The sequence below is a fragment of the Ochotona princeps genome, chromosome 6 (assembly GCF_030435755.1).
Source record: "Ochotona princeps isolate mOchPri1 chromosome 6, mOchPri1.hap1, whole genome shotgun sequence".
Taxonomy (NCBI): domain Eukaryota; kingdom Metazoa; phylum Chordata; class Mammalia; order Lagomorpha; family Ochotonidae; genus Ochotona; species Ochotona princeps.
In genome coordinates this window covers 56,350,383-56,373,821 of record NC_080837.1, presented here as the reverse complement: position 1 = coordinate 56,373,821, position 23,439 = coordinate 56,350,383, and the positions used below count along the sequence as shown (strand labels likewise).

Genomic DNA, 23,439 nt, shown 5'->3' with positions numbered 1-23,439 from the left:
GTAGCACTTCCACTACTTATTTTTAATTATTTATTATTTTTGATTCATTAATTACATTGTATTATGTGACACAGTTTCATAGGTACTTGGTTTCTCCCCACCCCTCCCCAAACCCTCCCACTATGGTGGATTCCTCCACCTTGTTGCATAACCACAGCTCAAGTTCAATTGAGATTCCCCCATTGCAAGCGTATACCAAACATAGAGTCCAGCATCTTATTGTCCAGTCAAGTTCAACGGTTTCTTAGGTATACCCTTTCTGGTCTGAAGACAGAGCCAGTAGAGTATCATCCCAGTCAATTAAAAGCTCCAACATACCATCAGCAAAAATTTACATCGTTATGGAGTTAATTGACATAGTAATGAGTAACCAATATGTTAAAAGTAAATGCGAGTTCCTAGCCACCTTCTGTGACCACCTCATTGACATTTCAATTTTAATGATTGTATATTTTTTGAGTTTTGATTTTCTTCCTGATAAGATTAATTATACTCATAGTTTAGAAAAGGATTAAGTAAACCAACTGAAACATATTTTACTATATAATTATGCATGAAATTCTGATTTTTTTTTACCTGGTCTTTAATAGCGTTAGTAGTGGTCATTTGATGTATAGTGGTGTATCTGTATATGGTCTACTAATGTATTATTGTAACCTGAATCTTTTTTTATTGTTATTAAGGTATCATCTGTTTTGACATATAAAATTACAGAACGAGATCTTTCTTATTTATTTCCTGATGATCTGTCCACGTTTATCTTCAGTCCAGCCAACAGGAGAAGAGGAAGGCCTCCCAAAAGATTGTCTGTTAGTCAGGTAAGTAGAGAAGAAGTAAAAATAACATTTTAAATGTTAATCAGTGTTTAGAATCAAGAACAATGTTTAATTATCTTTACCCCCTACAACCTGTGAGAAGAATCCTATTACTTAAGAGAGAGAGTGTGTGTGCGTGTGCTCTGTGACGGTAAATGGTCAGTAGTGGAACTTTTGGAAGTGTCAGGTGAGGGCCTGGCACAGTAGCCTAGCAGCTAGGGTCCTCGCCTTGTATGCGTCAGGATCCCATATGGGCACCAATTCTAATCCTAGCAGCCCAGCTTCCCATCCAGCTCCCTGCTTGTGGCCTAGAGGCAGTCGGGGACAGCCTTGGGACCCCGCACCCATGTGGGAGACCTGGAGGAGGCTTCTAGCTTCAGATCAGCTTGGCCCCACACTGTTGCGGCCACTTGGGGAGTGAGTCAATGGATGGAAGATGTTCCTCTCTGTCTCTGCTCCTCTCAGTATATCTGACTTCCCAATAAAAATAAAGGTCAAGTGAGGGGCCAGCTTTCTCTTGTGTTGCCAGCATCCTCTATGGGCGCTATTTCGTATCCTGGCTGCTCTACTTCCTAACCAATTTTCTGTTTATGGCCTGGAAAAGTAGTGGAGAATGGCTCCAGGCCTTGGACCCCTGCACCCATGTAGCAGATCAGGAAGAAGCTCCTGTTTCCCAGCTTCAGCTCAGCTCAGGCCATTGCGGCTATTTGGGAAATGAATCAGCAGATGGAAGACTTGTCACCTTCTCTCTGTAAATCTGCCTTTCAAATAGAGTAAATAAATCTTGAAAGAAAAAAAAAATTAGTGTCAGTGTGAATTAAACATGGTTGTCATACCACAGGGATTTTTTTATCTAAAAGAAGTAAGCAGATGAGCGCTTATGGACCTGTAAAGCAGGTTAAGGATGAAATGCAGGGAATCAACACATCGAAGTATAAAGAACAGTAACTCCTGAGTGGAGAGAGTATGTAAGACTTGAAGAGAGCTGTAATGCTCTAGACAAAATAGAAGATTTCTAATGACGACACAGAAATGTATTTCAGTCAGAAGAAGGAACATAAACAAGGGTTGGGAGACTGGTATTTTATCTGTAAGCAGTATACTGTAGCATAGCTGAGCTGTGAGTATGTAAAGGGATGTAATGGGGAAATGAAGTAGGAAGCATAGTTATCCTTGGGGCTCACTACCAAACCCTGTACAAGCAAATGGTACTAAAATGTTTGCTTCATAATAATGTGTAATTTGCTTCAACCAATTCTTTGCCCATTTTCTAATTTTTCGCACCTTTAACTATCAGCAACTTTCTTCCCTTGGGTCATTGCGATTTTCCAGTTCAGGGAGCAAGGACACTTGGAAACTTTCTGGAATTGAGCAAACTGATGGCAAGGTAAAGTTGCCTGAGGCAAAGGAAATTTTTCTTGTATAATTTTAATTCTTTAATTGCGTTTTTTCTGTCTTTTCCATTTCCCCCTACTCTTATTCAGTATATTATTTTGTTTCCTTCTGCTGGCTATAGGTTGCTGATTTACAAATCACATTCCCGAACTTCTACATTCAGTTTGCAGCATAGTTAGTATAATGTACTCAATCTTTAATTCCTTTCTTAATTTTACTTAGTTGTTGGCTACAAGACTTGACTGTGCTGTAAGAGAACGGGACAAACTTGAGATGGGGAATGTTCTGTTGTCCCTTCCTTCCTTTTACTGAGCTCTTCTGTCATTCTTATAAGTACTTTTTTTTTAAGGTTTGTGTATTTTCTTTTTCTTTTTCTTTTTTTTTTTTTTAAGATTTTATTATTGGAAAGCCGGATATACAGAGAGGAGGAGAGACAGGGAGGGAGATCTTCCATCCGATGTTTCACTCCCCAAGTGAGCCGCAACGGGCCAGTGTGCGCCAATCCAGTGCCGGGAACCAGGAACCTCTTCCGGGTTCTCCCACGCGGGTGCAGGTTCCCAAATCTTTGGGCCGTCCTCAACTGCTTTCCCAGGCCACAAGCAGGGAGCTGGATGGGAAGTGGAGCTGCTGGGATTAGAACCGGCGCCCAGATGGGATCCTGGGGTGTTCAAGGCGAGGACTTTAGCCACTAGGCCACGCTGCTGGGCCCAAGGTTTGTTTATTTTCATAGGCAGATTTACAGAGACAAAGAGACAGTGAGGGGAAGATCTTCCATTTGCTGATTCACTCCCGAAATGGCCGCAATGGCTGTGGCTGAGCCAGTCTGAAGCCAGGAGCCTCTTCCAGGTCTCCCACACGGGTAAGGAATCCCAAGGACTTGGGCCACCCTCTGTGCTGCTTTCCCGGGCCATAAGCAGACCATAAACAGGGATCTGGGTGGGAAGCGGAGCAACTGGGTCATGAACCAGCGCCCATGTGGAATGTGGTGCATGAAAATGGAGGATTAGCTTGTTGAGCTGTGGTGCTGACCCTCAAACAGCGTCTTAACCACTATGCCAATACCTGGCCCAAAGTCTTTTTTGTTGTTGTTGTTGTTGTTGACCATAGTTATGTAGCATATAAAAAGACTTAAAATCATAGGCACTGGCTTTGTAATCTGAATTTTTCAAAGATGGCAAGAAGCCCATTGAATAATAGTGCCTTTCTTTGTGTAAGAAAAAGCATTCTGTGTAGTTTAGAATTTCAGAAGTCTTGATAAATTGCCTCTTATTGTTTGTAAGCCACAGAAACAGACTGGTTCACCTCTTCAAGTCTTTGGAGTCCGACCTAAAGCTAGGAGACCAGAATTCAACCCATGTGGTGGCAGGGACCCAGCTGTCTGAACTATCACCCGCTGCCTGCCATGGCATTAGCAGGAGGCTTGAATGAGGGATAGTGTTAGAATCCAAACCTAGACAGTCTGCTGTGAGACGCAAGTATCCCAAACTGTAGGTAGACACAAAGATTACTTCCTTGAAGTACTATAAAGGCTGGGATTTGAGGGCCTGGTGGCGTGGCCTAGTGGCTAAAGTCCTCACCTTGAATGTGCCGGGATCCCATCTAGGCGCCGGTTCTAGTCCCGGCAGCTCCACTTCTCATCCAGCTCCCTGCTTGTGGCCTGGGAAAGCAGTCGAGGACAGCCCAATGCTTTGGGATTCTCCCCCTGTTTGGGAGACCCAGAAGGAAGTTCCTGGCTTCTGGCTTTGGGTCAGCACAGCTCCGGCCGTTGCGGTCACTTGGGGAGTGAATCATTGGACGGAAGATCTTCCTCTCTGTCTCTCCTCCTCTCTCTATATCTGACTTTGTAATAAAAAAAATAATAAATCTTTTTAAAAAAAGGCTGGGATTTGAGTCTGATTTCAAATTTGTCATGCTGTTGTGATATGGGATGAAATTAATATTGTGGGCCCTGTGCAGTAGCCTGCTAAAGTATTCACCTTGCACACACTGGGATCCCATATGGGCGCCGGTTCTAATCCCGGCAGCCCCGCTTCCCATCCAGCTCCCTGCCTGTGGCCTGGGAAAGCAGTCGAGGACGGCCCAAAGCCTTGGGACCCTGCACCCGTGTGGGAGACCCAGAAGAGGTTCCTGGTTCCCGGCATTGGATTGGCGCGCACCAGCCCGTTGCGGTCACTTGGGGAGTGAATCATCAGACAGAAGATCTTCCTCTCTGTCTCTCCTCCTCTCTGTATATCTGACTTTGTAATAAAAATAAATAAATCTTTTAAAAATTTGAAAAAAATAAATAAGAATTTTGGAGGTTATTTATTTGACGGCAGAGTGACAGGGAGGTAGAGGACCTTCCATTCTCTGCTTTATTACACCAAATGGCTACAACTGCAGGGTTTGGGCCAAGCTGAACCAGAATCCAGAACTCCACCTGGATCTCCTTCATAGGTGGCAGGGACTCTAGTACTGGAGCTGCCATTTTCTGTATTGTCAGACACATCAGGGGCAGAGTCACTGGGACTCAAACCAGCATTCCCTTCTAGGCTGTGTCACAAGTGGCTTAGCCCACTACAATACCTACCTTAAAAAATGTTTCTGATATGTATTTGTCTGCCTGTTTAATATTTGGTGTCTCTGTTGTCTGCTTTATAAAGCAAACAAGAAGACTTTTTTTTCCAGTGCACTTTTTTATGTCTATCCATTTTACTTTTACTAGGATGTTCTTGTACTAATTCATAGAACTATACAATTAGTTGTTCTAAGGCTCAGTGCTGTGGCTCAACAGGCTGATTTTTTTTCTCTGTGATGCCAGCATCATATATGGGTGCTGGTTCATGTCCTGGTTGCTCCACTTTCAATCAAAGTTCAGTTTTAGTTTAAGATTAAAACTCATTTTAGTGAAAAGCGTGTGGGATAGTGGTGGAGTCCCTGGTTAGAATGCTGCTTCCCATATCAGAGTGCCAAGGTTTAAGACCTGGCTACTCTGTTTCTTCAACTAATAGGTATGTGGGGAAGCAGCAAGTGATGGCTCACATTTTGGTTCCTAGTATGTATTTGGGGAATAAATCAGCAAATGTAGCAAATGGATGGTTCTCTCTCTCTCCTGCCTGTCAAATGAAATGATAGTTGAAAGTAGTTTCAATATGAAGAATATATCATTGGTAAGGGCCTTTCCTGTTTTGTGGTTTTTAGACTTACTGTATAGATCATCAGTTTATGTAATTTATTATCTACCACTTTGGTTTCTTGGCTTTTTGTTTTTTTAGGAGGATTGTGTTAATCAGCAGAATATTGTAGGTTTTAGAAACAAAGCTACTAAGGAAAGAGACAAGCTTCTGAGACAAGAAGAAATGAAGTCACTGGGTAAGTTTTAACCTCTTTCCAAAAACTGTTTTGGGATAAGAAAGAATTTTTTTGGTGCTGTAGTGGTGACTTTTTCTAAATGATGTTATTTCCGGTTTACTTTTTATTTGTAAGTATTTTTTTTTTCCCTCACATAACTTCCAATACTTGTTTGAAATCACTTGAAGGATCTTGTTCGAGATTGTCAGTAGGCCTGACAAGGCTGAGTTTCTCTTTTCAACAAGGTAACGACCCAGTGCTAGTTCTCAGACCACAAGCTTATGTATCTGAGCTTACGCGGCAGAGTGTTTGTCCCAGTTGTGTAGTTTGTTCTAAACACTGTCAATTTGCTTTCCTGTTTTAATCACCTGCTAGGTCCTTTCAGGAATTTCGTGCTGTACTATTAGACTAATTTAACCTTAGCCAATTTTAAGAATTCTTATTATAGCAGAAAATGCCCAATGTGTTTTGTTTTGTTTTTTTAACTGTATATGGTTCTAAGTTTGACCTTCTCCACAGCTTTTGAAAGGGCCAAATTAAAAAGGGAAAAAGCTGATGCCCTACAAGCCAAGAAAAAAGAAAAGGAAGATAAAGAGAAAAAGAGAGAAGAATTGAAGAAAATTGTTGAAGAAGAGAGACTAAAGAAAAAAGAAGAAAAAGAGAGGCTTAAAGTAGAAAGAGAAAAGGTACTCACTTGAATATATTACCCATAGTCGCTACATAGAAATATTTTGTTACATATTTTACGTGGTGAAATTTCAAGTGCTTTTGCCACTTTTATTCACTTTTTTTAATGTGCATGGAACACTAAACAGTATTGTTTTAAAAAAAACTGAGTTAAGAATATTATGTCTATATATTCCTTTATACCTTACTTAAATTTAACCTTTTTTAATAAAAAAAATTGAGTTAGGAGAGACACAGAGAGAGTTCTTTAATCTACTGATTCATTCTCTAAATGGCCACAATGTCCAGGGCTGAGCCAGGAGTGTGGAATATGAGCAAGCTCTCCCATGTGCATGACACGGGCCCAACACTCCCTGCTTTCCTGGGCACTTTAGCAGGAGCTGAATAGGAAGTGGAGCAGCTGAAACTCAAACCCACACCCAAATAACATTGGAGTTAAGCTTCTGCACTACACCCCAGCCCAAACCTCTTTTCAACTGCTCTTCTGGTGGCCAGCAGAGTGGCTCGATAAGCTAATCTTCCACCAACAAGTACCAGTGTTCTCTGTGGGTACCAGTTCATGTCTAGCCTCTCCACTTTCAATCCAGCTTTCTACTTGTGTGCGGGTAAGGCAGTAGAGGATGGCTCCCGACTTGGGATCATCTCAGCTGCGGCTATTGTGGCCACTTGGGGAATGAAGCACAGCATGGAGGTTCTTTGTCTCTCCTCTGTTAATCTGCCTTTCTAATAAAAAATAAGTCTTTTTTTTGGTAAGATTTATTTATTTTTATTAGAAGGTTAGATAGACAAAGAAGATCTTCCATCACCTGATTCACTCCACAAGTGGCTATAGTGGCTGAAGCTGAACCAATCCATAGCCAGGAGCCAGGAGATTCTTTTGGGTCTCCCACATGGATGCAGATTCCCAAGGCTCTGGGCAGTCCTCGACTGCTTTCCCAGACCACAAGCAGAGAGCTGGATGTGAAGTGGGGCTGCTGGGACATCAATCAGTGCCCACATGGGATTCTAGTGCATGCAAGACAAAGACTTTAACCACTAGGCTACCACACTGGGCCCAAATACATCTTTCTTTAAAAAAGTAAAATGCTCTTGTGATTTTGGGAAGAAGATATGTAAAACTTTAAAAGATAAAACACATAAGCAGTACAACAAATTATATTGCCAACAATAGTCAACTAAGTACATCTTTTCTGTAGTCTTCAGTGGTAGATCCAATTCCTTAGAGTTCTCAGTAAACAACTTGGGATATTCACAGGTAGTCTTTGAAGTTCTTGTTACACACTGTGTAATTTTTTTTTAAAGATTTATTTTTTTTTTCGTTCTTTTTTTTTTCTTTTAAAGATTTATTTTTATTACAAAGTCAGATACACAGAGACAGGAGGAGAGACAGAGAGGAAGATCTTCCGTCCGATGATTCACTCCCCAAGTAAGCCGCAACGGGCTGATGCGCGCCGATCTGATGCCGGGAACCAGGAACCTCTTCCAGGTCTCCCACATGGGTGCAGTGTCCAAATGCATTGGGCCGTCCTCGACTGCTTTCCCAGGCCACAAGCAGGGAGCTGGATGGGAAGTGGAGCTGCCGGGACTAGAACCAGCGCCCATATGGGATCCCGGGGTGTTCAAAGCAAGGACTTTAGCCGCTAGGCCACACCGCTGGGCCCAGATTTATTTATTTTTATTACAAAGTCAGATATACAGAGAGGAGAGACCGAGAGGAAGATCTTCTGTCCGATGATTCACTCCCCAAGTGACCGCAACGGCCGGTGCTGCGCTGATCCGAAGCCGGGAACCAGGAACTTCCTTCTGGGTCTCCCACACGGGTGCAGGGTCCCAAGTCCTCGGGCCGTCCTTGACTGCTTTCCCAGGCCATGAGCAGGGAGCTGAATGGGAAGTGGAGCTGCCGGGATTAGAACCGGCGCCCATATGGGATCCTGGGGTGTTCAAGGTGAGGAATTTAGCTGGTAGGCCACACTGCCGGACCCACACTGTATAATTTAAATTACACAACTATATCTTCTTTAATTTTAAAAGGCCATTGAGGTGGTAGTGTTGGGTCTAATTCAAGTTCACAACCAGAGAATGAAGAGAATAAAAAGCCACATGTAGGACCTGGTGCAGTAGCCTAGTTCCTTACCTTGTATGTGCCAGAATCCCATACAGGCACTGGTTCATATCCCAGCTGCTCCACTTCCCATCCAGCTCCCTGCTTGTGGCCTGGGAAAGCAGAAGAGAACCACCCAAAGTCTGAGGACCCTGCACCCACGTGGGAGACCCAGAAGCTCCTAGCTTCTAGGTTTGGATCGGCTCAGCTCTAGCCATCACATCCACTTGGGGAATGAACCAGCAAACAGGATCATTGTATCGCTTCCTCTCTGTAAATCTGACTTTCCAATAAAAATAATATTTAAAAGATTACGTGTTGCGTAATGGTAATTCTTACAAACAGAATTAGCATTTCCAGTCTTTATTCCAGGCTTTAAATAATATCATCCACTAAATATAATTTTACATACTTTTTAAACTAACATTTTCTTAGCATTTAACATAGTCTAAATGTACTGATAACAGTGTCTATTATTTTCAGATAGCTATAAATGATTTATAATTTTTGCTGATAAATTCTGCTGTGTTCTAATACCTGAATATAGTACTTTTTTTCTTGGACATTGTCCCTGGATAAATTTGTGCCAGTAGTGTAATTGGTCAAATGATAAGGGCATTTTAACACTTCTGTGCACATACTAGTGAAGTGTTTGTCATGTGTGTAGATTTTGTTTTGTTTTGTTTTATTTTTTAAGATTTAAGTATTTTATTTGTTTGAAAGCTTCTGTATCCATTGGTTCACTCCCTAGATGCCTTCATCAGGCAGAGATAGCCACCCTGAATCAGGAGGCAGAACTCCACCCAGATTTTCCATGTGAATGGCCTCTGCCATTCCAGTACTTGGGCTGTCATCTGCTTCCCAGGGGCATTTGTTGTGTTCATTATGTAATGGCCCAGCCCAGCCATTGGGAAAGTAAACCAGCAAATGAAAACGCTCTCTGTCTCTCCTTCTAACTTAGAAAACAAAACAAAACAAAACAAAACAAAGGCCCAGGGAGCCTGAGAAATAGCCTGGATTACAAGAAAGAGAAGTCCCTCGGCTGTATTCTCATGGTGTTTTTTGTTTTGTTTTGTTTTGTTTTAGATTTTTTTTATTAATTATTATGCATTATGTGACAGTTTCATAGGCTCTGGGAATCCCCCCCCCTCCCCCCTGGTGGATTCCTCCACCTTGGTGCAGTATTACAGTTCAAATTCAATCAAGATTCTTTCCTTGCAAACATATACCAAACATAGAGTCCAGCTACTTATTGTCCAGGTGGGTTGAACAGTTTCTTGGGGAGACCATTTCTGGTCCAAAGTTAGAGCTGGTAGAATATCATCCCAGTCAATTAAGAGTCCCAATATAACATTAACAGCAATTTGTAACATTATGGAATTGACATGGTTTTGTGTAACCAGTATGTCTCATGGTGTTTTAACTGACTGTTCCCGCTTGGTATCTACACGCTTTTACCCAATGCAAATGAATCTTGAAAATAACAAATGTATCTCTGGCTGTAAGGGAAGGTTTCATTTTAGGGGTAGAGCTGCTAGAGGCAATGTTGATAACATAGTGGTTTGTGACATTAATGTGGTTAGTGGTTTAAAATGCTTTAGTGAAATGAGCTGCTGGATTTTAACAAGAGTTCCTGGAGTGGTAGGTGTGAGGTGAGGCCTAGCTCTGAGCATTTCTAACAGGTTCTCAGGTGATGCTGATACTGTCTTACACATAACTTCCACGAAGCTTCACTAACTGTTTTTTGTTGTTGTTGTTTAAACAGGAAAGAGAGAAATTACGTGAAGAAAAGCGAAAATATATGGAATACTTGAAACAGTGGAGTAAACCTAGGGAAGACATGGAATGTGATGATCTTAAGGTACAGTAAGCATGTTGCATGCTTGTGCACACACATTTATTTCCCAAAGTGGCCGTGCTGATGAAATCTCCTGTTTGATCGCAACCTTTTTACATTTAACTGAGAGGAAAAAGCAAATTAAGCATATGTTCATACTTCAGATTCCAAGCTAGCACATTGTTAGTGTTTTATATCAAGGCTTGATAATGATTGTTTTTCTGCAGGTAGCAGTTTTTCAGTTGTATGATCCTTGATAATCTAATAAACTCTATAGCCAAGCACACATTTTGCTTGATTGCTTGTTGGGGATTCTGCCTGATCCAAGACATGACTGAGGTATACAAACCAAGCCCATTCATCTCATTAGATGCCATTTCTAAATTGATAGTGATATATTCATTATGTTCTATGTCATAAGGAGGTATTACATTGAGGGTGATAGTTACAGTTAATTTGATTTCAAGGCCTAGGTTTAGAGATCCTTTCACACACTTCAACCTAAAGTTACATTCTAAGTTTGAGGAAGAAAAATGTCCCTGTTGTAAGGAGTGACTCGAACAGTAGCCTCGAAGACTAATGAGACCCTGCCATTTTAGGCCAGCACCACCTTAAATACCTGCTTCTACTAGGTCTCGACCTCCTTAAGGCCCTCTTGTGTAAGCTTTACACCCTCTAGATCCACCAGTCTGCTGTACTTCATGACACTACCTGAGGGCTCTATTCACCAACCCCCTGGCACTTACCCCTGGCAGATGCTTACAGCTGCATCTGCCAGTCTCGTGGTCCCACACTCCCAGACCCACCTCTATGCCAGAAAGTTGCCTTCCCTTTGTTCTGCTTTATTCCCTCTCTCTGCTTTCTACCTGCTTTATTCCCTATCTCTCTCTCTCTCTCTCTTCCCCTCATGCACTCTCTCTCTGCTTCTGCTTTCTCTGCCCCGCAGCTGCCCCTCCCACCAAATAAAGACCTATTCTAGTGTCTGACAAAATAGGTTTATGGCAAAAACAGCTAATACCTATCTCATGGTCCCTTTGGTGAAACTGAAATAAGTCATAAAATTCCAGAAGTATTATAAACATCCAAGGCAAGATCCATTAGTTTCCATGAGATAATTCTTACTAGGTAAATAGAGTGTTGTATTTACCTTTTGAAATTTTTCTGTACTTGATTTGAATAATTATATAGTTTGCCTAATTTTGCAGGAACTTCCAGAACCAACTCCGGTGAAAACTAGACTACCTCCTGAAATTTTTGGTGATGCTCTGATGGTTTTGGAGTTCCTTAATGCTTTTGGAGAACTTTTTGATCTTCAGGATGAATTTCCTGAGGGAGTAACCCTAGGCAAGTATTTTGGTTTGTTCTGGTTTATGTATTGTTGTATTGTAGTTCACCTTAAAATTGCTTTTCTTGTTGTTTTTGAAAAGGTTTTAAAGTGCAGTAGTGTCATTGGACTTAGTTAGCTGTCTAGTTCATTTGAGTGATTCATGTAGTTAAGCGTCACACACCAGCTGGAGATTGCGGTCTAAAGGCTTACGTGGTCAACTGCTCAGGATGGCTTTTTAAGGCACACATCATGTGGCAGAAAGCAGAAACAGCCAGACCTGATGCTGGCCCTGCTTTGTTTTTGCTGCATCCCATTGGTCAGGGCCATCATAGATTACCTGGGATTTGAGAGAATGGAGAAATTAATCATCGGTTCGGTACAAAGTATGGTATGTGAGGGTTTGCAAACGAGTCATTGCCTGACTGATTTTTGTTTTGGCAATGTACTTTAAAATGTCTATAGAATTTAATGAGGGATTTGTATCAAACTTTGTATTTTTAGGTATTAAATAGGAAAAGTTTCTTTTTAAAATGATTTCTGGATGTATTTGTTTGAAAGGCAGTTAGGGAAGAGAAAGAGTTCTACCGTCTGCTGATTCACTCCCCAAATAACTCCAGGCCAAAGCCAGAATCAACTTGTCCCTCTTTCCACACATTCCCATCATGGTTGCTGAACAATCATCAGGTCTCTGTTTTAGAAGCACAGGCCTGTCTTTCTACTCCTCAAAACCCTGCTCCAGCTCAGCAAGCAGATTTCAAGTTCAGTTTGGTAGCATGGTATCAATGGCCACAAGCTTGGTCTGGCCTAGACTCCACCTGGATCTCACACATAGGGCACAAAACGCAAAGACTGGGGTGACCTTCCACTGTCTTTCCTGGTGTATCGGTACGATGTGGCATCTGAAGCAGAGTAGCTGGGACTTAAACCTGTGCTCCAATACTGAATGCTTTACAACCTACCTCAAGTATTTCTTCAGTAAGCATCTCCAATGCATCACAACTCTACAGTTAATCACTCCCTCTCCTAAATCTTATATAGATAGTACTTTTATCTTGTATTTTAGTTTTCTGTTTATACACTTGTCTTTCCGGTATTACAGTATGTTTTTTAAAAATTAGTTGTTGGGCCCAGCATGGTAGCCTAGTGGCTGAAGTCCTCGCCTTACATGCGCCAGAATCCCACGTAGGTGCTAGTTTCTGTCCTGGTGACCCTGCTTCCCATCCAGCTCCCTGCTTGTGGACTGGAGAAAGCTGTCAAGGACGACCCAAAGCCTTGGGATCCTGCACCCTCATGGATTTCCTGGAGGAGCTCCTGGCTTCAGATCAGCTCAGCGCCAGCTGTTGCGGCCACTTGGGGAGTGAATCAGCAGATGAAAGATCTTCCTTTCTGTGTATTTCTTCCTTTCTGCCTTTCCAATTAAAAAAAAATTATTTTTAGATTTATTTATTTTTATTGTAAGGTAGATATACAGAGAGGAGGAGGGACAGAGAGGAAGATCTTCCATCTGATGATTCACTCCCCAAACAGCCGCAACCGCTGGAGCCTAGCCAATCCGAAGCCAGGAGCCAGGAGCTTCTTCTGGGTCTCACATGTGGGTGCAGAGTCCCAAGGCTTTGGGCCGTCCTCGACCGCCTTCCCAGGCCACAAGCAGGGAGCTGGATGGGAAGTGAAGGGGCCGCCAGGATTAGTACCGGCGCCCATATGAGATCCTGGCGGATGCAAGGTGAGGACATTAACCACTACACTGTTGCACCAGGCCCTAATAAAATTTTTTTAATTGAATAAATTAATTGATTGGGGGCTAGTACTGTGGCTGTAGCAGGCTGTCTACACCTGTCATGCTGGTATCATTTATGGACAATGGCTCAGGTGTCCAGTCCAGCTCCCTGCTTACAGCCTAGAAAGGCTTTGTAGGATGGCTCAAGTCCTTGAGTGCCTGCACTCATGTGAAAGACTGGAAAAGAGTTCCTGGTTCCTGGCTTCATATTGGCTCAGCTCCAGCCACTGCAGCCATCTGGAGAATGAACCAACAAATGGAAGGTCGCACTCTCTCTGTGTAACTGCTTTTCAAATAAAAATAAAGTAAATTTTTCTTGAAAATTTGTGTTCTTATGATCCATGTATACCCTCTCAGAAACCCTTTGTCCTTTTGAGCTAGGGAGTTGAGTTGTAGTGCCTTGCAGAACAGAAAATCTGAACAGTGCTGATATAAGAGCTAAATAAGAAACATTTATTTATCACTTGGTCACAGAGTGAGAATTAAAACTAGTGATGATAATAACCTCTTGCAGGTGCTATTGTGTAAGCAGTAATATCCCATGTTGTCCTAGAAATGTGAGATAACGTATACATATTTGCATTATTCAAATTAGAATAAAAATGTAAATTTTAAATTCATACCTCATACTTACACAGAGAAAATATTTCATTGATCTGTTGAGGTTGTTTTGGCATCCTTGGATGCAGTAACTGCTTTATCATCTTACTGTATTTTATGATCATTAGATATTTTATATGTTGCCTTTGATAATACTTGTTTCTTCCATGAAAATAGTTACACAGGCTATAATGTTAAATGTTTATTTTCTAATGGGTTTGATTTTTTCATGATATGAGCAGAACTTTAAATCTATTTTAAACATTTTGTTCACAGAAGTGTTAGAGGAAGCTCTTGTAGGAAATGACAGTGAAGGCCCACTATGTGAATTGCTTTTTTTCTTCCTGACTGCAATCTTCCAGGCAATAGCTGAAGAAGAAGAGGAAGTAGCCAAAGAGCAAATAGCTGATGCTGACACCAAAGGTCAGAATTAACATTATTGCTGATAAACTCATCATTTTAAGATTAACTGGCTTGTACAGTTAGAGAATATATGTTCAGGCTGTGTGTCGTTGAGCTAACAAGATTATTATAATTTCCTTTATTAAAAATTGTAATGTAACCTGCTTCTAATGGCCTTTGAGACGTTTTTTCCCTAGCCTGTCTTGCGTTTATTCCTTCAGATGTTCCCTTTGATGTAGGAACATTATCGATTTCATGGACCAATAGCAGTAATCCCACAATATTCTGCTATTCTGTCCTGACTTTTGTGTCCCATCTGGTGAAGTAATTTATTGTAAATATTTTAAAGCAGAGGTGATACTGTTGATTTCATTTCTGATCTGACAGATTTTAGAACACCTAAAATCTTTTTATTTCACTACTTATTGTGAACTAGAAATTTTGTTGTTTAAATTCTATGTTCCACAGTCACTATGTAATATATATTAATCTAGGAAAAACTATAGGACATATCCATTTTTATATTAGGAGATTGAATTGTGTTTCTGAGTAACACTCTGTTAACTTAGCCACAAGTGAAATTTAGGACCAGAAACTTGATTCAACAATGCTTCAGTATAATGTAATAAGTCAAAATAAGAAATTATTTGGGGAAAATGTCTTGATAGCATTATGTTGGTACAAAAAGATTGAACATTCCTCCACTGAGATAGTTTTGATGTGATTATTTAGTCTGAGCCATTTTCTGCTGTGCCCTGGCTTTTGAGGCAACACAGTATTGATATACATGTACCTAATATTGGTTGCCTTTTGATTTTAATGGCCTGAACTCTCATACACAATATATTTTCAAGCTTGTGCTGATATAATGGGCCCGGTAGCAAGACCATTTTAGAAATATGAACCCTATTGTCATCTCAATAAGCAACCCAGTTAAAAGTATTTGTTGTTCTAGCCATATGTAAGCTTAGTAATTGACAGTATTAATATAGGATTATTAACCAAGTTCTGAACTTAGACAGAGTATCAAGCTGTATATAATTCAGGATTTAAAGCAGATTAGTTCTGTGATTTTTGGAAGATCTGAGTTAGAAAATGGGATGGTAAAGGAATTAAGTTGAAAAATCAGCTAGGGTAAAAGAAAAATATTAAATTCTTGGTGTTTATATTATCATTGTATTTGCTACTCATGATTTGTCTATAGTTTTTATAGCTCTGCTGAACGAAAGTCTCTATAAATACCAGTTCTATCTCTCTGAATAAGAATTGACAACTAAATAAATGATCCTTTAGAAATACTTATTATTTAAGTGTTAAGGAGAAACAAACAAAAAAAAGGAGCTTGGCATTTGTCACCCATCTGTCACTTCCCTATTATTGTTTACATTTTACATGTTGATTCTGTAAAGTCCCTAAATTGTTTCCACAGACACAACTTGATTTTTCCTCATGAAAAGTCATAAAATATGTGATTTTTCCTCCCATCCCATTAACAAAAAATCTTTTCCATAATCATCTTGGAGGCAGCAGAACCGGCTGATGGGATTAGATATTCTACTTACGTGGTCTTATCAGTAAGGTGTTTCATGCTGTTTCAAGCAAGGTGGGAACAGGACAGAGGGAGAAAGTTTGAATTTAGGTTGGTGATGACAAAACTGAGGTTCATTGAGGTTATTTACTGAAGTGCAGCTAGTTAGTGTAAGTGATGAAAGTTACTAACAAACTGTTTCATTTAACCTGCATACTATTGTGAGGTAGCTGTAATTACCTTCTACATTTTACGTATCAAGAAAATGACACTTAACTAAAAGAAAGACAACTAAAAAGGAATAGGATGTAAACTCAGTCTGACTCTTAATAAATACACTGTGTTGCTTCAAAGTAGACAACACTTTAGAAAGCTTCAGCATTTTTCCACAGGTATTGCTTATTACCTGTCTTCAAGGAGATTTTTGACTTCTTAATTTTTTATATCAAATATCTGAAATTTTGACTTGCAGTTTTAAAAATGTTGTTCCAAATAACTTCATTCTTCTATTAGTCTGACATCTTGAATTTAAAAACCTTTCAAAGCATAGGAACAAGAACGTCCTCACATAGTTTAAGTATTTAACACATTTTTTTGACACAGTTAAAAGTAACCTGCCATTTCATTGGTGGATCATTTCTTTAGGTCTTTACGGTCTTTGTTCTAGGAATTATAGTTGTCCACAGATAATGTAGGTTACAATGCCAGTTGCTGCTATAAAAGAGAGCCAGTATACTTTACACTTGTGTACCTGAGACTGTTGTTAGTTTTAGAGTGCCTATGAAGTTTGTTTGGCTTCATGTTAAAAAGTGATAATTGAGAAAACTTTAGATCTAGGATTTCCCTGGCAAGGAAAAATACATTGTCTGTCATTTGGGCTAGATGAGGCCTCATAGAAATGACTTTGGTATATGTGCAAAGTATATGGTCAGTTAACTACTGTGTTGTCCTGTTTCTGGATTAAATGTCATGTAATTGGCAGCAATTGAAATCAGACATTATCCCAGAGCCAAGTTTTTCTCTTAGTAAAGAACAGTACTTTGGTTCTCTGGTTTTAGTTTTGTCAAGTTATAAATTTTAATAAGGGAAATCATCTGATGGAGGGTTAAGGAGACATAGAATGAGATTAGCCTAGTGATTTTTAACCTGTAGTCCGAAGTGCTCTATAGGTTGTTCAGAGATGCCTGAGGGCCATTGGAGGGAAGCTGGAGAACTCTTTTTCTCACCTCCACTTTAACAAGGGCAGCTTTGAGCTGTTATATTGAGCTTCCAACAAATATTTTGTTTTCTGAAGGATTTGAAAGTGTTGATCTAGACTTACCCTTTTAAGGAAAATGAAGCCCAGATGAAGTGATTTGACTCCAGGGTATCTTAACTAGGCAGCAGCAGAACTAAGACTGCGGTACACATTATCTGACTCTTAATGTGAAGCTGTGTACACATTTATGATGTCACAGTATATTTAGAAAATACAGGGAACTCTATTATTTTTGGGTTAGAAAATTTTCAAATTAAAATATTAGGCATGTTAATGACGATAAATCAGTAAGGACAACAGTGCCTAAGTTCTCTTAGCTTTTTTGCTGTGATGATTATAACTTGTACTTTGTTATGGTTTCATCTTAGAATATGTGTAAAAGGATATTTTTAGGTAGAATCCAGTTCTTTGAAGTTTGGAGTGAAGGGGGATTTATTTCTAATTCTAAATGCATGTCCATCATGTTTTGAAACATGTAAGTGCGTGTTGTTGCTTTGGAAATTGTCTTCTCTTTGTAGGGAAATGTTAGTGTGTAGTGCATGTTTTAGGATTTGTAGGTGCAGACTAGGCAGAATGTGAATGTTTTTATCTAGTGTTGATTTTTGCGAGCTTGCTGAATGTTATATTGTTTGCTGTTTCTTTCATCATTTTAAAAGGCCTTATTCCCAGATATTTAAGCTGATTTGCACTAGAATAAAGTATTTATTTCCTTAAAGATTTAACAGAGGCTTTGGATGAAGATGCAGACCCCACAAAATCTGCACTGTCTGCAGTTGCATCTTTGGCAGCTGCATGGCCACAGTTACACCAGGGTATGTGTGGGTTTTATTTTTTTGTTTGGCTTGTTATTTTCAATTTATAAAGGTACATTTTATATTAGTAAATACTTATTTATAATCTAAATAACGATTTCATTTTTAACAACTATAGGTTGCAGTTTGAAAAGCTTGGATCTTGACAGCTGCACTCTCTCTGAAATCCTCAGACTGCACATTCTAGCTTCAGGTGCTGATGTCACATCAGCAAACGCCAAGTACAGATACCAGAAACGAGGAGGGTTTGACGCTACAGATGATGCTTGCATGGAGCTCCGCTTGAGCAATCCCAGTCTGCTAAAGAAGCTGTCAAGTACTTCCGTGTATGATTTGACTCCAGGTAAACTGCAAATCGCGTTTTACAGCCTACCCACTTCTGCCTGCCTATGTGTCTCATGCCTAGGAAAATGAAGTGGCTGATGAGAAGTCCTAGTAAGTCAGTTTTTAAACTTGTTATAGGTTGGCTGATTTGTTTGTTTGAAGGAGTTACAGGGAGTGACAGAGACAGAGAGATCTTCTGTTTGCTGGTTTGCTCCTCAGATGGCCACTGTTGCTGGGGCTGCTTCAGGCCTGAGTCAGGAACCCAGAATACCACCCAGGTTTCTCACAGCAGTGTCAGAGGCCTAACTGCTTGAGAGCCATCATCCAGGCACTTCCCAGGAATATTAACAGGAGGCTGAATTGGAAACAGAGTACCTGGGACTCACACCAGTACTGATATGAGATGCTGGCATTGTTAGTGGTTTAACTCGTTGTGCCACAACACAGTTCCCCCTTTTTTGCATTTTTACATTAAATGACAAAACGGAGGTTTGTTTGTGGTTTTTTTGTTTTGTTTTGCCATTAATTATCCAAAATTTATTTACATATCTTTTATAGGAGAAAAAATGAAGATACTCCATGCTCTCTGTGGGAAGCTACTGACCCTAGTTTCTACTAGGGATTTCATTGAGGATTACGTTGATGTATTACGACAGGCAAAGCAGGAGTTCCGGGAGCTAAAAGCCGAACAGCATCGAAAAGAGAGGGAAGAAGCAGCTGCTAGGTAAGAGAGTTATGCTCCTGTAAGATATTTAGTTATTTGCATCTAAATCTATATTTTGCGATGTATTACAATGTAACACTGATGTTTGATGGCTTTACAAAGAGATTTGAGTGGATTACTACATTATAGTCTTTTAATATGCTTTGGAGCATTTTCCATAATTTGATAATTAAAGACAAGATGTCTTTACAGTGTATAAACTATAACAGTTTATTTTAACTTTCAGAATCCGTAAAAAGAAAGAAGAAAAGCTTAAGGAACAAGAACAAAAAATGAAAGAGAAGCAAGAAAAGCTGAAAGAAGATGAGCAAAGAAATTCGACTGCAGATGTATCCATAGGGTATGGTTCAAATTATACTGTCTGATTTTCTTTAATCGTCTTAAAAATCAGACACCTTAAACTTTAAAGTGCTTTCAAATATTTAGAAAAGCAGTTGTATTTCTTCCTTTCTCTGTCTCTCTTTTTGTTTTGTTTTTAAAATTGTTTTTATTTGAAAGGCAGGATGCTAGAGAGAGAACTTCAACACTCGTCAAGTGACCACCACTGCCAGGGCTAGACCAAGCTGAAGCTGAGAGCCTGGAACTGCACCTAGATGGCCTAAGTCCTGTAGTCATCCTCCACTGCCTTCCCAGACACATAAACAGGGAGCTAGAACACAAATAGGGTATCCAGGTCAGAAATGCATACTCTGTTAAGATGGCAAGCCATAGCACCTCATAACTCCAGTGCTGGCTACCAAAGAAGCACTTTTCTATAGGTACATGACAAGTGCGTTAGCAGGGCTGTGAGCATACTCCTCATGTATGTATTAACAGTTCCCAAAGAGTTTCTGTTTCAAACTAATTCAAGGGAATCAGGAACTTATCGCTTCACAGAATTCATGTTAAAAGCAATAATTTCTCAGATAAAATTGTTTTTTAACCAATAACATATTTCTTGCATGAATTGCTCCCTCATCCACTGCCATCAGTATCATAGGGTATGTACCGTATTTCTGAGAGTTCTCTGAGCCTTGTACAGGAACAAGGGTGTGATGAGGGAAAGGTTGTTACAGCATAGGGAGTGACAGCATTCCCTTAAGTTTACCTTAAGTAAACTAGGGTTTGCCCAAGAATTGTTACATTGAGGTGTAAAGATTGGCTATGAAAACAAATGGAAACCTTTTCGTAATGTAGAAGAGAAGCTATATTCAGATCAGATAATAGCCTTTTTGTTTTCTTCATACAAAAATCTACAAAGGAAGATTTAGAAAAATCTTAGTATTCCAAAATTGCATATAAACTTGTGTTACAATTGCTTATAAAAATTTGGACTGGGGCCCGGCGGCGTGGCCTAGCGGCTAAAGTCCTCGCCTTGAACGCCCCGGGATCCCATATGGGCGCTGGTTCTAATCCCGGCAGCTCCACTTCCCATCCAGCTCCCTGCTTGTGGCCTGGGAAAGCAGTCGAGGACGGCCCAATGCATTGGGACACTGCACCCGCATGGGAGACCTGGAAGAGGTTCCAGGTTCCCAGCTTCGGATCGGCGCAGCACCGGCCCGTTGCGGCTCACTTGGGGAGTGAATCATCGGACGGAAGATCTTCCTCTCTGTCTCTCCTCCTCTGTGTATATCTGGCTGTAATAAAATGAATAAATCTTTAAAAAAAAAATTTGGACTGGCGCTGTGTAGCAAGCAGTCACTAATTGCCATGCTAGCATCCCATATAAGCCGTGGTTAGAGACCTAGCTATTTCACTTGTGATCCAGCTCCCTGCTAATGCAGCTAGGAAAGCAGCAGAAGGTAGCCCTAGTGGTTTGTCCCCTGGACCCATATGGGGGACCTGGAAGAAGCTCCAGACTCCTGGCTTCAGCCTGGCCCAGCCCTGGTGATTGCAGCCATTTGGAAAGTGAATCAGTGGTTACAGGCTTAACTAAACCACCAACAACCAAAGAAAATATATATAATTTGATTTTTTATCAAAATTAAGAACTTCCATGCTTCAAAGGAACACTGTCTCTAGGCTGGCCTTGTAGCTTAATGGTTTAAGCTGCCACCTCCCAGTGCCAGCTGGGACACGAACTGGTGCCCATATGGGATCCTGGTGCTTGCAAGGTAAAGATCTAGCCAGTTGAGCCATCGTATTGGGTCCTCCTGTGAATTTTTTAAAATGTATTTGAAAGCAAGGAAAGAGTCCAGCCACTAATTCACTCCTTAAATCTTTGGCAGTCTCTGGCTAGGACTGGAGCTGGGAGCTTAATTCAGTGGCCACCTCTGGTTTGACATTTGCGGGAAGCTGGAGTCAGAAATACAGCCAGGCAGTGAACCTGAGTGTTGTAATATGGGTTGTGGGGCATTTTAACTGATATCTTACTTAACTATTAGGCCAAACTCCTGTCCCAGCTTTATGAAAATTCAAGTACCATGTGCTTCAAAGAGTAAAGAGTGTACATTCACACAAAAATGTGTGCACAAATGTTCATAGCATTACTTTTTTTTTTCAATTTCAAAATTTCTAACAGAGAAACAGAAAAGCTAAGAGCATTCTCATCCACTAGTTATTCCCCAAATGCCTGCAGTGACTGGGAGCTGCAGCTGGGAGTTGAATCCAGGTTTCCTTTGTGAGTGGCAAGAACCCTGCCTCCTGATTCTTCACCACTGCCTCGCAGGGTCCACATCAGCAAGAAACTTGAATCAGGAGACAAAGTGGAACTTATTCCTCCTTTGTGAGGTGTGAACTGTGTCGTAACCTGGGTCCCAACTACCAGGCCAGATGCCTGCTCCAACAGCATTACTCTATTTTTCCTTGTGTTTTAAGCTTACTTAATTTGATTTATCTGAAAGCGAGAGAGAGATTACCCCTCTGCTTTTTCATTACCCCAATGTCTGCCACAGCCAAGAATGGGCCAGGGAGAAACCAGGAGCCAGGAACCCTATGGAAATCTCCCAGGTGGTATAGGTAGCAGGGACTCAAGTACTTGAGCTGTATGTTCGAATACTATGCTGCCTCCCAAGGAGGTCTGGGAACAGTCAAAAAGTGGTAACAGGCCCAGTACAATAGCCCAGCGGCTAAATCCTCCCCTTGAATGTACCAGGATCCCTTGGATCCCAAATGGGTGCCAGTTTGTATCTTGGCTGCTCCACTTCCCTTCCAGCTCCCTGCTTGTGGCCTGGGAAAGCAGTTGAGGATGGCCCAAAGCCTGGGACCCTGCACGTGTGTAGGAGACCCAGAAGAAGCTCCTGGCTTCTGGCTTCAGATTGGCCCAGCTCTGGCCATTGCGGCCACCTGCGGAGTGAACCAGCAGATGGAAGATCTGTCTCTCCTCCCTGTAAATCTGACTTTTCAGTAAAAATAAAATAATAAATCTTAAAAAACAAAACAAAAAAAGGTGGTAATAGCCCAATGCCCCTTAGTTGATGAGTGGATAAGTAAAATGGTATTCCTTTCGGTAGTATAATCATACAAAAAAAATATTACTCATCAATATAAAGAAATGGAGTTCTGATAACAGCTACAATGTGGATAAATTTGGGAGTATTTATCTAAGAAGCTAACCACACAAGGCCACATATTAGAAGATTCCTTCTTTAGGAAATGGTCAGAACAGACAAATGTATTGAGGTAAGAAGTAGATGAGTGGTTGCAAGGAGCAGCAGAAAATGGAACTTGAGCACAGATGGGGTAAAGAGTTTTGTTTTGGATTGCTGAAATTGATTGCCAACCTTGTGAATATGCTAAAAGTTGCTAATTATATTCTGAAATAATGGTTTTTGTGGTGTATAAATTATGAAACATAATTCAAAAATTAAAACAATTTTTTTAGAGAGAAATAAGTTTGGTATAGATGCTACATCCTCACGTTTCTTACAGCCTCGTCTCATCTCTGGCTCCTGCATATGGTCAAGCTTGCAAAACCCCACTTTGGCTGTAGCACATCAGTGATAGAATATATTTCAAGGCTTATATAATCTTTACTTTAGACAACATAATAAACATTCATATTGTGTTCACTATGCCTGCCTGAATATGTCTGAGGTTTGCTTCTTTCGTCTTAGTTTCTCTACTCATTTCTTTCTGTTCTGAACCACCATCAACTCCTAGCTTTAGGATTAGAGAAGTGCCTCTGGCCTGGTTTGCCCTTCCTGCTTTCTCTGCCGGATAATTATCCACATAGTGACCATAGTGCTTTCTCATCTGTCACACTCTACTTCTCCATACCCTCCAGATTTTTCCCCCATTCCTTTTTGGATAATGCTGTACAAGACCCAGCATGACGTGCCTGTCTTTTTTTCTCTCATCTGTGTTGGATTACTACTTTTGCATTTCTGCTATCTTTCAAAATGACAAGGTCTTTCTTTCTCTGTCAGCATCTCCGCTTCCTGCCTAATCTTTCCTCTGCTCCCTGGTCTCACAGGTTAAATGTCACTTCTTTAGGCCTTCAGCCTTTCTTATGCCTACAGCTTGATTTAGTTCTCCTTGAAATGCACTGCTAGTACTAGAAAGAGCTATTTCAGTACTTTTAAATTTTAAAATGGTTATGTAG

The 23,439-nt window shown here is 40.6% G+C and overlaps 1 protein-coding gene and 1 long non-coding RNA gene across 6 annotated transcripts in view; one reads left to right on the top strand and one right to left on the bottom strand.

The window, feature by feature from the left end:
• The window catches only part of BAZ1A (bromodomain adjacent to zinc finger domain 1A), a 93,853-nt gene that overhangs the window by 52,366 nt on the left and 18,048 nt on the right, over positions 1-23,439 (top strand). Inside the window, exons 6-16 of one of the 4 annotated variants that reach the window (XM_058666334.1) lie at positions 684-818; positions 2,113-2,202; positions 5,465-5,561; positions 6,060-6,226; positions 10,094-10,189; positions 11,371-11,509; positions 14,146-14,292; positions 17,774-17,869; positions 17,988-18,212; positions 18,752-18,917; positions 19,144-19,257. In XM_058666334.1, coding sequence (XP_058522317.1) covers positions 684-818; positions 2,113-2,202; positions 5,465-5,561; positions 6,060-6,226; positions 10,094-10,189; positions 11,371-11,509; positions 14,146-14,292; positions 17,774-17,869; positions 17,988-18,212; positions 18,752-18,917; positions 19,144-19,257 — 1,472 coding nt within the window. The remainder of the gene's footprint in view (positions 1-683; positions 819-2,112; positions 2,203-5,464; positions 5,562-6,059; positions 6,227-10,093; positions 10,190-11,370; positions 11,510-14,145; positions 14,293-17,773; positions 17,870-17,987; positions 18,213-18,751; positions 18,918-19,143; positions 19,258-23,439) is intronic. The other 3 variants (XM_058666335.1, XM_058666336.1, XM_058666337.1) reach the window with 3 other exon arrangements.
• LOC131480586 (uncharacterized) lies at positions 673-17,223 on the bottom strand. Of its 2 annotated transcripts, XR_009245641.1 has the most exons (5): positions 17,121-17,200; positions 13,775-13,818; positions 11,703-11,829; positions 2,100-2,191; positions 673-807 (listed from the first exon to the last, which is right to left on the bottom strand). It is a non-coding gene; the product is annotated as an uncharacterized LOC131480586 (long non-coding RNA). The 2 variants fall into 2 exon arrangements; XR_009245640.1 differs by lacking the exon at positions 13,775-13,818 and having other exon boundaries at positions 17,121-17,223.